The sequence below is a fragment of the Sorghum bicolor genome, chromosome 6 (assembly GCF_000003195.3).
Source record: "Sorghum bicolor cultivar BTx623 chromosome 6, Sorghum_bicolor_NCBIv3, whole genome shotgun sequence".
NCBI classification, from domain to species: Eukaryota; Viridiplantae; Streptophyta; class Magnoliopsida; order Poales; family Poaceae; genus Sorghum; species Sorghum bicolor.
This window is the reverse complement of record NC_012875.2, coordinates 48,069,500-48,083,859: the sequence shown is the minus strand read 5'-3', so window position 1 is coordinate 48,083,859 and position 14,360 is coordinate 48,069,500. Positions and strand designations below refer to the sequence as shown.

The following is a 14,360-nucleotide window of genomic DNA, read 5'->3' as shown; positions in this document are numbered from 1 at the left end:
CATCATCATGATTCTGAGTAAGAAAGCTTTTTATAGGTCCGAATAGGTATCCTCTATAACTGTAGTTCTTTTTGTTTTATTTAATAATTAATGTTTAATCATAGACTAATTAGTTTTAAATGATTTGTCTCGTAAATTATTTTTTAATTATGTTTTTAGTTTTTACTTGTCACGCGCCCAGGCGCTGCCCTGCTAGCGCTAGTACCGTGGACGACTGGCACCTATAGACGCCACCAGGACAGCAGCGGGAAGGCTCGCAAGTGTACGACGCCCAACGGCTAACGTCCACCCCAATCCAATTAGCCAGACCACCTCTGCTCTGCGCTGCGGGCGCCTCGGATGGAAGCACTAGCTATCGGATCCGCGCCTCCCCGGCCGGGCCTCGCTGCCCTCGCAAGGTACTCCCACCTCCGCCGCCCCGGAACCGTCACCGGTACTCTAGTCACAGCTGCGCGCCGCCCCGTCACGGCGGCCTCCATGGACGCCGCCGCCGGTGGCCGCCCGAGCCCCGCGCCTATCCGCTGCACCAGCGCGGAGACGGTCAGCTTTTCCGCGCTCGATTCCCCCGTGTCTACCGCTCTCGATCTCGGCTCGCCTCGAATTCCGAGTTGTGAGGTTCGTGTGGCTGTCGTGCAGGACGCCGAGGTGGAGGTGGATGAGGTCGCGACGAGCTCGCACGCCGCGGGGGCCACCACGGACACGGAGCAAGGGGGCAACGGGAGCCCCGTGGCGGGTGCCGCGGACTCCGCCGAGGTCGTCCCGGGCGTCGACGGGATAAGGATCCGGCGGCGGCCCGTCACGGGGCCCGCGGTGCACTACGTGGGCCCGTTCCAGTTCCGCCTCGAGAACGAGGGGAACACGCCGCGGAACATCCTCGAGAAGATCATCTGGGACAAGGATGTAGAGGTTTCGCAGGCACGTCTGGATGGTTGGACGAGAATGAGGTGAAGATAAGCCCGAGCGTGGGGTTAGTCTCGTGCTCACGCGGTTTTTTGTGCTGGCAGATGAAGGAGAGGAGGCCCCTGTACATGCTGAAGGGCCCGCTTGAGGCTGCTCCCCCCGCTAGGGACTTTGTTGGGGCGCTCAAGGCGTCCTATGATCGAACTGGCTTGCCTGCTCTGATCGCGGAGGTCAAGAAGGCTTCACCAAGCCGGGGTGTTATCAGGGAGAATTTTGATCCGGTGAGTTTAGCATATGACTAAATTTTGGCAGGAGTAAATCCAATCATTTCATTTCTTGTTATGTATAAGTTCATATATTTGTTATATAATATGCCCATTGATCCTTATGTTTTGTCCTGGGAACTCATTTGTGGAGCTGCACTAATTTGAACCTGATATATACTATTATTGACTGAACTGATTGTTGACAGTGACAGAATAAATAAGTCCGACAGCAACTACTAATTAATAACACAACGGAACCTGAGTATGCCAGGATGCCATTCCTTTACATCACATATGTGCTATGAACCTTCAGAGAGATGCAAAGATTGGAAATTGGAGTAGCCAAGTATTGAAGTTGGCCCATATATGTTGCACGCCTGCTAAAAAAACTGGGAAATAAGTGGGTAGAAGTCATCTGATTCATGTTGCTTTTGAACAATGCCTCGTGATAGTTATTGATTTTACTTGTTGACATTCTGAAATCCGAATGAACATACATGATGTTGTTTTTCAAACCAAACTGCTTCTCTTGCCGTCTGATAATGCTTGTTGGGATATAAACAGGTTCAGATCGCTCAGGCATACGAGAAAAACGGAGCAGCATGCCTTAGTGTTCTTACAGACGAAAAATACTTTCAGGTCATTTATTCTTTACCTTCAGAAGTTCTGTCTCATTTGTATCATCAATAAGTGATATATGCTGAAGACACTTGTTTTCCTTCAACATGTAATCAGGGAAGTTTTAACAACTTGGAGGCTATTCGCAATGCTGGAGTCCAGGTGCTGTCTCCAAATTACATACATATATTTGATTTGGGAAATCAATGATATCCTGACAGGGCTGTTTAAGTGCATGAATAGCTCAAGTTCGAATTACTAAATGCAGTGCCCTCTTCTGTGCAAAGAGTTCATTGTTGATGCTTGGCAACTTTACTATGCACGGTCCAAGGGTGCAGACGCTGTTCTTCTAATTGCTGCTGTATTACCTGACCGCGATATCAAATATATGTTGAAAATTTGCAAGATACTTGGGATGGCTGCTTTAGTTGAGGTTAGCTGAGTTGTTCTTGCTATATATTTTTTATGTTGTTTCAACAGTCACCTCTTGTTTCTCTTGAGTGTTGAGTCATTTGAGTTAGTGATTCAACTGGACTGTGTTACTGAAGGTCCATGATGAAATGGAAATGGACCGTGTTTTAGGGATTGATGGTGTACAGCTCATCGGCATCAATAACCGTAATCTTGGTATGCTGTTTTTTTTTAAACTTTTAATACTGAATTCACCTAGTGATACCAGACAAGCCTTTTGTCTATTTTATCACCTGGAAGCTTGTTGATTCATTCAGGGTATTAAACCATTGGCTTATACATCTCAAACGTCACCATACTATGAAGATTCTATTGCACGGTAAATTAGTGACCGGGGGGAAATGTATGGTCAATCTAGACATAACATGATAATGTGGTCATTGTTGGAATAGATTAGTATAGACATTATTTCTAAATGCTCCATATCATGCTATTAGGCTGAACAAGTCATTGAGGACATTTCCTTTTTCCAGAGACATTTGAAGTTGATATTACAAACACAAAAAAGCTTCTGGAGGGTGAACGAGGACAAATTATAGCTCAAAAGGATGTAATTGTAAGTATTTTCTTTGACACGAATCTAGGGAAAAGCAAAAAAAGAAAAAGAAAGTATGCTTTCTCTGTCTCTGGCTATGACTATTCACGCTCCATGTTACCTGTGCAGAGCTATTCACAGATTACACTTGCACAAATAATACCTTGTTGCACAGATTCTTATACAAACAGATAGAATGAATCGGTGAAGTACAATGCTAACCTTGCAATGCTTATGTTCTACAACTATGTTTACTTAGTGAATTGTGCCATCTTTGCTACAATTGGGACAGTTATCACGTGATTTGTGTCATCTTCGCTACAATTGGGACAGTTATCACATTGTTAATGTCATCTAAACAGGAAGTAGTACTTGCATCGAGCATTCACGTTGTTTTCTATGTTTCAGGTTGTAGGAGAATCTGGGCTGTTCACTCCTGATGATATTTCGTTTGTTCAAAATGCTGGGGTCAAAGCGGTAAGCCATGAGACAGAGATACTGTAGACTTACAGCAGGCTGAACTGGCGACATGCCATTCCTTGGTGTTTCTGATCTGACTCCTCCGCTGTGTCTGATGAAGGTTCTCGTCGGGGAATCCCTCATCAAGCAGGAGGATCCAGGGAAAGCAATCGCTGGGCTTTTCGGCAAAGATATCTCGCACGCTGGTGCTACCTAAAGAGCAAAGGCGCAGAAGAGCAACCAGAATAAGCGAGAAACGCAACTCCAGGTTGCATCATTTTGTGTAGGGGAGAAAATGGAGCGGTGCAAATCAGAAATCCACCACCCTTCCGCAGAGTTTTGATCGGTCGTTTTGTTTACCTGACCAGCAACTTCCCCATGCTGCTGTTTCTTTGTGACCGAACCATCTCAAAATAAATACAGATTTTAGTGCACAAGATATGTTCAATGAGTTGAATGTAAATTGCAAGCAGCTTGATTTTTGCCTATTTAGGCTTGATCCGTACTGTTCTTATATAGTAGTAAATAAAAAAAAAGATAGATAATAAATCAAATAAAAACCGGGCTGCGACAATGTCGAAACTTAAGATACAGCCCAAGTTTAGTCTCCAGAAGATGGGCCATATGGTAAGCAGGACTCCATCCATCCATCAAACCAAATCAAGCCCAACGCACCGCCGCGTGCCTCCACCGCTCCACCCTCTCTCTCCAGCGACGGCGGCGGCCATGCAGATGCAGGGCCGCCTCCGGCGCGTCCTCCGGGCGCCGCCGCCTAGAATCCTACTCTACCGCGCGATCTCCTCCCCGCCGCCCGGAGGCAACGGCGGTGGCGGTGGCGATGGTGGCAGCGGGGTGGCGGTGAAGCAGGTGACGCGGGGGAACATGGCGGAGGCCCTGGAGAAGCTGCGGGGACGCGTGCGGGAGGCCGCATTCGTAGGGGTGGACCTGGAGATGAGCGGCGTCACGAGCGCGCCCTGGAGAGACACCTTCGAGTTCGACCGCGCCGACGTGCGCTACCTCAAACTCCGCGACTCCGCGGAGCGGTTCGCCGCCCTACAGCTCGGCGTCTGCCCCTTCCGATGGGACCCTGCCAAGTCCGCCTTCGTTGCCCATCCGTGCGTGCCTCTTTGTCTCGCCCGAATCTCCTTCATGTTCCAGTAATAACCCACTAGTAGCTGAGGATTCTGAATATCTTATCGAGGTTTTGGGGGTGCGACTCGCACATTTTTTGTGCCGTAGGCAACATTTTGGCCTTATTTCCTATTGAAAGTTTTGTGCTGATAGGAGGAGAAGCCACAATAGGGGGGGCTTTTTTTTTTCTGAGCAGGTGTGAGAAAACAGCAATTATTAGTTTGGCTTACCGTGCTTCGTGCAATGCTCTGCAACGATAAGCTCAAACTAGATAGCAACGAAAATGGACTTCTGAGAAACCTATGGGGAATGTTGAATTGTTGATCAAGAATGGATCATCAACACGTTTTACCTTGCATGAATTTCCAATTGCCGTGTGGTAGTTTCGTCTACCATGGTGCACACTGATGGCACCAGAGGCAAATGTGAATTTTCCTTTGTTAGGGGGTGACAGCAGTACAAATTTTGTCAAAATTTTGATCAAATTTAAAAATTTCCAGTGGAAATTGTACTAACTTATGGGGTCCCCGCCCCTGTCCTGACACATGTCCAACACTACCAATATAGTTTGCTCTGTATCTCTGTCTGTATCAGTCTTTTCATACCATGACATTCCCTCTTTGAGTATCTTAGTTGTGAGGGTTTGTACTTTGCAGTATATTGAGTCATTGCCTTATTACTGCTTTGTAATTCGACAATCGACATTAGTTGTTGATTGCTTGATCACTTGCTAATCAGATTTGCAGCTGTTTTTTTCAGGATATAACCTTTTTCTTCTTGCAGGCATAACTTCTTTATCTTCCCTCGCAAGGAGCTCCCTAGTGATTGTTCATCTCATGAGTTTCTTTGTCAGACAACTTCAATTGACTTCCTAGCAAAGTACCAGTTTGATTTCAACACATGCTTCCGTGAAGGTGCTTTCTTTTACCTATAATAGTTTGCTAAGCTTTTACTTCATGCCTTTTTCTCTGTCAATGGAGATTGCAAGATGTGCTTATCACACTAATCGTTTTGTAGTTCTTCATTGTCCAGTACATTAGAGATAAGACCATGCTCCATGCATGTTATTCCGGAGCATTTGTTCATTTACAATATTTGGTTAATCTCAGGAATATCTTATCTATCCAGAGCACAAGAGGAAGAGGCGCTACAGAAATTTAATACATTGCATCATGGTCAAACCGCTACATCTTCCACCAATTCTGAAGAGGACGGAGACATACCTTTAAAGAGTGCTTCTGATATTCTTTTCACAGAAAGGATGAAAATGAACTTCAAGGAATGGCGTGATGTGATAGTCAGCAAGCCAATGGTTGACAACCATTTGTCAGTAAACATTAAATGTGGTGCAGGACAATTCCAGACAGTTTTCTTCAAAATGCGCCCAGCTATTATGCTTAATGGATTCTCATCCCATCAATTGAAGTTAATTCAACAGGTAGAACACAGTCTTTACTTTGGAATATAGTGATAGTTGGGCAGCAAATTTGTGAAAAGTTACTGTAGTTCTTCCTGAGTTATATCGTTAAGAAATGCTGAATGGTGCTCTTACCCTCCTTTTTGTTCTTTATTTGGTGTATTAGACTTACACATGATTATGAAAATAAAAATAAATAGAAGACATGTCCCTACTAAAGTTGTCTCTTGCTACCTTATTAAATTTGTCCAATTTATTTTGCGTCCTAAAACACTTACAGTAACCAATGGCCAAATTCTCATAACCTGTACAATGTGCCTTGTTTAGTTCCAAAATATTTTGCAAAATGGACACTGTAGCTTTTCGTTTGTATTTGACAAATATTGTCCAATCATGGACTAACTAGGCTCAAAAGATTTGTCTCGTCAATTCCGACCAAACTGTGCAATTAGTTTTTATTTTTGTCTATATTTAGTACTTCATGCATGTGTCTAAAGATTCGATGTGACGGGGAATCTGAAAAATTTTGCAAATTTTTTTGGGAACTAAACAAGCCCGTAGCATGCGCTGAATGTGGGTTGGAACACTTTAGGAACATAGACATATCTCTTTTTTTAATTAACTATAACATTAAAGAGAATGAATACCTTTTCACTTCTAAAACATCAAGGTATGCATTAAACCTTGTAAGATAGTCCTGGTCCAAGTCCAACACTTTTGGCTGTTGTCATTTTGCTAGTTACTCTGCCATGTTGAATTTGCAATCTTTGGTAATTGATTTAGAATATTTTCATACTAATTGTGTTTTCTGTTGCACAATGTTTTACTACATTAATAATGTTTCTTGGTAACCTATTTCTGTTTCTGCTCATATTTTCCCATGCAGGTTTTGAGAAAAAACTTTAGGGATCTTGTTTTTGTCTGTACATTTGGTGAGGATGACACATCTGAAAAGAAAGTAGTTTATTCAGACACTGATGAGGACAGAATGTTATTAATGGTAAGAGAATTTATTTATTTATTTGGAATGGTGCATGTTTCTTTAAATTTTCTATCTACACTAAACATATTGCAAAAGCTAGGTCATAGTTTGAATGATGCAATCCAACTTTTGGAACTGGCACTTCTCCTTTCTTTTATCTTTAAATTGAAGAGGCTCAATCTATGAAACATCACTATCCTTATGATCATTATTCCATTAATCTAAGCAGTAGGTGTTTTCTACTTCAATGCAGAAAGATGTGCAGGAAGATCAACTAAAAAACAGGGAAGAAAGAGTCAAATCAGCAATAGGAATCCGCCATGTCATCGACCTTCTTTCATCAGAAAGGAAATTGATTATTGGACATAGTTGTTTCCTAGGTAGTTCTCTTATGTGCATACAGATACTTCTTCCGATCATAAATATAAGTCGTTTATTCGTTTGTCTCAAATCTCAAGTCAGACCTTCTTTCTTAACTGTGACCATCATTTAAGATAATATATTTTTATAGATATTGCTAGTCAATTTTAAAATTTATGATTTCCTACCATGGAAATTTCTGCTCAGATGTTCTGTGAACCTGGACCAATATATACCAATTGAACTGTTGATTTCTCTGACACTAACTTTCCTGCTTTTCAAAATTTTCTTTTGTGTTCAAACAGATATTGCCCAAGTGTACAGCAAGTTTGTAGGTCCTCTTCCATCATCTATCAAGGAATTTGCGTTAAGTTTCCACAAAATTTTCCCACACATTGCAGATACCAGGCATCTTTTGTCTGTCAATCAAGCAGTTCAGGAACTGATGAAGCAGAAAAGCAAATCACTATCTTCAGCTTTCTCATTGTTGTGCCCTGCATCTTATTCATCGGCTGAGAAGGCATCCAGTCATTCTCCTGTGACAATTGAAGTTGAAGGAGATGAAACGACGTACGTTTTGTCTGGATCCTTGATATTTGATACACTTGCATGCTTTTGATAACATTTAACACACTTACACAAAACTTCTTTGGCATGTACAGAGAACATTGCTATGAGATTTCCATTTAATTGAACTTAGTTGGTTCATAAATTAACATAGTGACCTAGTACTCTTTTGTTTCCCATGCTACCCTGCAGGTCTTCTTCCTTCATTTCAGGTGCCAAGCATGAAGCTGGATATGATGCATACATGACTGGATGTATTTTTGCGCAGTTGTGTGCTTATCTTGGCATAAAATTTGAGCAGTTCTCACCTCTGGATGACCTAGCAACGAACACTAGGCTGCAGAAACACATCAATTTTTTGTCCCCTAGCTGGAACAGTGGAACAGTGATTGATTTGAGCACTGGCATGGAGAGACCAGATCCAGGTTATATGAGAAGGTACCCTGCTGCTGTGTATGATAACATCGTTGTCATTTGGGGATTCATGTCTAAGGTTAGACCAAAGGAAATTAAGGATTGCATCTGCAAAGTATTTGGTTCAGGTTCGGTTACAACCGTCTTCTCCATTGATTCCACTGCTGCCCTTGTGCAGTTCAAGAAACAAGAGTCCGTAAACGATTTCTTGGATTTGAAGTCTGCTTTGGAGAGGGCAGATAGTGCTGTCTTAATTCTACACCCCCTGTCAACTATATTGGAAGGAGGCCAAACACGAGCTGCAAAGTATGATACCTACAGAGACATCTGCAGCTCTTCTGAATCAAAATCTCTCTTTGCTGATCAAGCTGAAGCAGTTTGTGCAACTTCAAAGAATCAATTCAAAGAAAATGTTGATGATAATCTTATATCTGGTGTTCTTGATGGATTTGCACTCACCTCTGAAACTGAGGGAGATGGAATATTATCGGGTTCCAAGAATCAAGACGTTGCTGATGTTACATGTCACGATATTTTAGATGCTCTACACGATGGCAAAGCATTGTTGGGCAGACGAATGTGAAGCTGTTATGGGGCATCAATTAGGGGCACAGGGGCCACAGGATCAATTAGAGGCATTTGATGAGTTACAGATAGGATTAGATTTGGGTCAATTAGAGATAGGATTGGATATGATTTGTTACGATTTGATTAGGCCTTCCTTAGGTGGCCTGGGGTCCTCTCTCTATAAGAGAGGTGAGGTGATGTACCAAGGAGGGGAATGAAGAAAAAACAAACAATCCGATTCCCCCAAATACTCTAGAGCCTGTTCGCAGTCTCCCTTCATGCTGACTTTGTTCGGCCATCTTCGTGGCAACAGTTATCCATATCCCCAAATGATCTGAGGATCAGAACAGAAGCTAATTATTACCGTCGGCCTTTTTCAGCAGGTTATTGGCCTGGCCTTTTATTTGAGGCTCACGGATTACTCTAATGTTTTTTATGAGTATTCATTTTACCAGTATGTCTAGGCACAGTGCCATCTCGCATCCGCACTGTGCAAGCTTTGAACTACAGAGTAAATCTATACCTATGCAGGGAAGCATTCTTCTTGATGCCATTTACAAGGATGATTAATGCACTGTTTACATCGTCCTTTGCTCACTGAGAGACGTTCTAACTTCAGCTATATTTGGTGTAGTGGCTGTGAACTTTTATTGAGTAAAATATTGGTGGTCCGTAAACTTGTTACATGTTATACTTTAGTTCCTCGAACTCACATGTCTTGGGTGTCATTTAGGTTCTAAATCTAAAAATATCCATTTCAAAAAAAAAAAAATATCACGTGAGTCCCCGTCCCCTAATTTGCCTGAACCCGCTCGACTTGTGGGCTGTGGTGGATTCTTACTTGACCAATGGGTACTACATATGGATAGAGCCTTCATGTAAGACCTATGGTGAGATCTGGCAGTCATCGTTATCTCTTCTCCCTTAGGGCGCCTCTAGTGTGAGCCGAACCGAACGGTTTAGATAGAATCAAAGTTTGATTAATCTAGTGTAGGTATCGGTTTTGAGGGACCTACATACGACTTCTTGGGCAATCGGATGGGTGCTCTGTAGAAAGGAGAAGAAAGGACCATGTGCATGTATGTATATAATATTTTTATGGGCTTGGTGTGCCATGTCTGTAAGGTGCGCTTTTGAATCTGACACTCACGGTTCGTAGCTCCTAGTGTGCACGGTTCGGTTTGGATAGCTCACGGTTCGCTTCTATCCTAACATGGAGGTGCTCTTACTCCTTCCTTGACCTCAAAAGCCGCAAGTCTGCGACTGTGAGGTCCATGGACAGAGCTAGTATCTATACTATACTCTTAGGCCTTGTTTAGTTCCGAAAAGTGAAAACTTTTCAAAACTGTAGCACTTTCGTTCGTTTGTGACAAATATTATCTAATCATGGACTAACTAGGATCAAAAGATTCGTCTCGTGATTTACAGCTAAACTGTGTAATTAGTTTTTATTTTCGTCTATATTTAATGTTTCATGCATGTGCCACAAGATTCGATGTGACGAGGAATCTTGAAAACCACTTACTTCTGCAATTCCAAGAATCATGAGGACGCATTCCTTCCAACAAAACCACTTACTTCTGCAATTCCAGTTCACCTCGACGAATTATAATTACTGAAAAGCTGTTCTTTACTGACCTCTGAGTCCAAACCACTCTGTATTCAGTCCACTGTAAAAGCGTCGTACAAAAAAAATACATCACCTTAATTACTGACTTTGGAGTCCCATTGTTTAAACCACTTTCTACTCATATAGAAAGGACTCTTACATACAAAATAGCAGCTAAACATCACGATGGGATGAATGCAGAGTTCATATAATACTGCGTCCTTACTGAATTTAGATAAGTACAAAGGACGACATCAAATTCCAGGTGAATTCTATTGGACTACAGATTTGCCTCTATGGGTTGTTATAGGTGTTCCTTTCCCTCGGTAATACGAAATCCACATATCTTATATGCTTAGTTTCTGCCATTAATAGGCTATTACTCAGAGTAATATTATTCTGCTCCAAAGTAGCAACCACATCAGTATATATGCCACGTATATTTGTTGGGTATACCTTAACTTTTTTCCCCACCTCCCAACTTAGTATGCCTTCCAACAATAGCTGCAACTTTTTTTACCTCCCAGCTTAGATGCAACATAAATTGTTTGTTCTCCCTCAAGGCAGGGTACAAATTCTAGGTAAATTTTATTGCACTACAAACTTGCCTGTACGATTTGCGTTCTTATAGGTGCTCCTTTGCTTCGGCAATAGGAACTCCAAACATCTTATATGTTTAGTTTTCATAATAGGTTGTTGCCAAAATTATTATTATTCGGCTCCAAAGTAACAGCCATATTAGTATATATGCCATGTCGCATGTATATTTGTTGGGTATAGCTTCAAACAATAGCTGTGACCTTTTTTCCCACCTCCCAACTTAATATACCCTCCAACAATAGCTGTAACTTTTCTTTGATCTCCCAGTTTATATGCATCACAGATTGTTTGTTCTGTATATTAGTTGTGCACCTGTTTCTACGGTCTTTCTCAGTCTGACTAAATTTATTGTAGCTCACAGAAAATCCTTTTCCCTGTTTCCTATGTGCACAGGCACCTACATCTACCTGAATTACCTGCTACTCGGTGCTTCTATCTATTTGTGAAATACTAAATTGAAGCTCAGGGCCATCCTGTGGACACAGGCCGCAATCGACGACGTCAACGATGTGTTGAAGTCGACAGCGTTATAGAGCCTGCCATTTCCCTATACAGATAATCAGATATACAGCTCACGTTGTCTTATTCTCCCATTACTTTATGGAACACTACAATAAAATGGTCATTTTCCTATACACATATATATCTCACACAACTTTATTTTGCCTCTATTTTAATGAGTAAACTTATGTCGTACAGCTCTGCAGCCCACACACCACTTTAGAGACTCCTCATATTTTATTGCGCAACAATTCACCCCTGCATACAATGCTGTTGCACAGCTGACAAAGCAAAATCGTTGGCATGAAAAGTGGGAACTAGGTATGCTCTCTTTTTTAATCCTGTTATACCTCAGCTGATCAAATAATCATCCCATATTGTTTTCCCTTTACCTTACCCAAATAATTTCCTTTGCCTTATTATTTCACAACTATGTTAGTTACCAACTAATTAAATAGTTCAATCCTTGCCATTAGCAGCGCTAAGGATCATGGAAGACAGCCTATGTTACCCAACTGTTCTATTATTCCTTACCGATGATATTGATAGTAGCTGAATCGATATAAGTTTTTGTTCCTGAAGTTAACATCAGGTACTTAATCTTACCTGCACTGAGTACCCAATTGCTGATAATCTAATCTACTGTCGTAGCTGTATATTCAGGAACAAATATAATAGCTTCTATTCTCCGTTCAGACCCTCTGTTTTTAGTACAGAGATTACAGTTTCATGAACAATAATCCATGAAATAATTATCCCTTTTGGTTTCCTCGGTGATGTAATGCAAGTCTGCAATAGTAAAAGCCTTTGGTTTAGGTTGACGTTGTATTCTACCTTCTTACCTCAGTCCAGCATCAGCTGCGAATTAATAAAATAGTTCAATCCTTCGCCTTACATATACCACTACATTATTGACATACTTGATCAATACCAATCTATTCAACTGTCGACAAACATATAACACTCTTTTTGGTGCAGGGCTAATACTGGACATCTGCAAGCACGCTAGCAGATATCCTACTCCTCAGTGGTTGGGCCTAAACAATATGAGTCTCCATATACAACCGAAATAGCACTGTACTATGCCAGCAGTGTCCAACCAAATGGCAACCCATCTATAACTAATGTCACTAATCTTTTTCCTAATGTATAATTGTATCATGTATTATAATTCTGGCTTCCTGACCCGTGCGAAGCACGGGGATACCTGCTAGTTTGAATATGGAGGTGTTCAAACCGACAATGATCATGCATGAGGACATGCATACATGACTAGAGTATATAGTGATATAGCTAAAAAAAGTTTAGGGCACTCACAATGCAGACTCTATCATAGAGTCTAAAGTTATTTATTACATCGAACAATGTGGACTTAGAGCCTAAATAAGACTTAGAGTCTTATTTTTTCTACCTCTTTCTTCAATAAATATGCTGCCACATTAGCAAAATACCATAAATAATGTGTAATTAATTGTCTTGGACTCTGTGATAGAGTCTTGCATTGTGAGTGCCCTTAGGAGCCGGAAGTATTTTTTTAATGTAGAAATATTTATCTATATATTGGATCTTAAGGCGACGGCTGTCACGGCCGCCATCGGGTCGGGTGGGGAAAGGCCACCGTGGCTACCGTTGGGTGGGGGAGACTGTCAAGCGTTGGGAAGCCACCGCCATCAGCAGTGAAGGCGAGCGTGCGGTGAAGAGAAAAGCAGTGTGCCGATGCGATTTGGGGAAAAATCATGCGGTCCTAGCGCGCTGATGTGGAAAAGCCATGAGGGCAATTTCATCATTCACTGGTTTTAGTTGTCATTAGTTAGGTTGGAACAGCTAATGAGATAATGGGTTCCCATTAGCTAAGAGCATGTTGGCACCTGTGGAGGCGCACAGAAATAAAATCCGCAAGTGCATGGGTATCGAAGTAGTTTTCACCAGAAGTATTAAAGTATTGTATCCATATGGAAACGTGTGTTGTCTAACAATTAGTTTGTCCAGGGGTAGCAATCAAGGTTTAAGGTATGAGTAGAGAGGATTCCTATCGCTTTTAATCCTAGGTAAAGCAAGGCTTATGATTCTAATGTTCACTTTGGGACGTCGCTTAGATAGTAAAGGCACCTCTAAACATAACTACCGATGCGACTACGGTCCTACTAATTTAAGAACCTACTCAATTTGGTATGGACTACAAAGGATAGACGGGGCTATCACCTCCCGCTACTACCACACAACCAGAGAGCAGGGAGCAAACGCTGGTAGCCTAAGCACCACACTTATGGTAACCATTACTACTCTAATCCAGCTAGCAAGAACTATAGCACTCAAAAGAACTATGAATCCCTGAACAAATGAGCACAAATACTTTAAATAGAAATCAATTGCCAGAGGTATCTCAAATGTAGACTTGGAGAAGCCTAGATCCGCCAAAGTACAGGCCGTAGAGGTATCACGACCGGTACCCCCCCATCTCTTCCCTTACTCTCTGTCTCTCTCTCTCTCTCTCTCTCTCTCTCTCTATATATATATATATATATATATATATATATATACCTAACTAGAGGATTAATCTCTCTTGATGCCTTGATCCTGAGATGAGGATATGAATTAAGGTTTTAGGATGCCTGAGTTAGGGGGTAGGGGCTGCAATATATAGGTCCGAGCTTCATTCTAGACCCTCGGATCAAACCGACTTGAAAGAACAATAGAGATGCAATCTTAAAGACGGTGGAAAACCGACATACGAAGGATAGGCTGACCCATGGGTCTCACGGGCCGGACGGCCTACATGTGGAGCCAGTCGGCCCCCCATGTCCGCCTCTCACGATCATCTTCGATGGAGAGCCTCCTGGAGTCTTATAGAGTCTTCCACGTAGTTTTTGTGGTGGTATTCCGTGATTTCCTTTGACAGTTTTCTAGATAAACTCCGCTAAAAATACAGATTTACCAAAACTTATGGAATTTATTAGTTTAAA

At 41.9% G+C, this 14,360-nt stretch overlaps 2 protein-coding genes and 1 long non-coding RNA gene across 3 annotated transcripts; all 3 read left to right on the top strand.

The window, feature by feature from the left end:
- On the top strand, positions 244-3,737 carry LOC8057502 (indole-3-glycerol phosphate synthase, chloroplastic). Its single transcript, XM_002447948.2, has 10 exons — positions 244-540; positions 637-915; positions 1,005-1,181; positions 1,731-1,805; positions 1,902-1,946; positions 2,053-2,217; positions 2,333-2,411; positions 2,729-2,811; positions 3,199-3,267; positions 3,371-3,737. Exons 1-10 carry the CDS (start codon positions 340-342, stop codon positions 3,464-3,466), a joined length of 1,269 nt encoding a protein of 422 aa, XP_002447993.1. The 5' UTR covers positions 244-339; the 3' UTR covers positions 3,467-3,737.
- On the top strand, positions 3,744-9,138 carry LOC8073560 (poly(A)-specific ribonuclease PARN). The gene is made up of 7 exons (XM_002447947.2): positions 3,744-4,364; positions 5,164-5,294; positions 5,490-5,818; positions 6,684-6,797; positions 7,033-7,159; positions 7,445-7,709; positions 7,899-9,138. The coding sequence occupies exons 1-7, from the start codon at positions 3,823-3,825 to the stop codon at positions 8,701-8,703; spliced, it is 2,313 nt and encodes a 770-aa protein (XP_002447992.2). The 5' UTR covers positions 3,744-3,822; the 3' UTR covers positions 8,704-9,138.
- On the top strand, positions 11,434-12,603 carry LOC110436134. The gene is made up of 2 exons (XR_002453824.1): positions 11,434-11,718; positions 12,376-12,603. It is a non-coding gene; the product is annotated as an uncharacterized LOC110436134 (long non-coding RNA).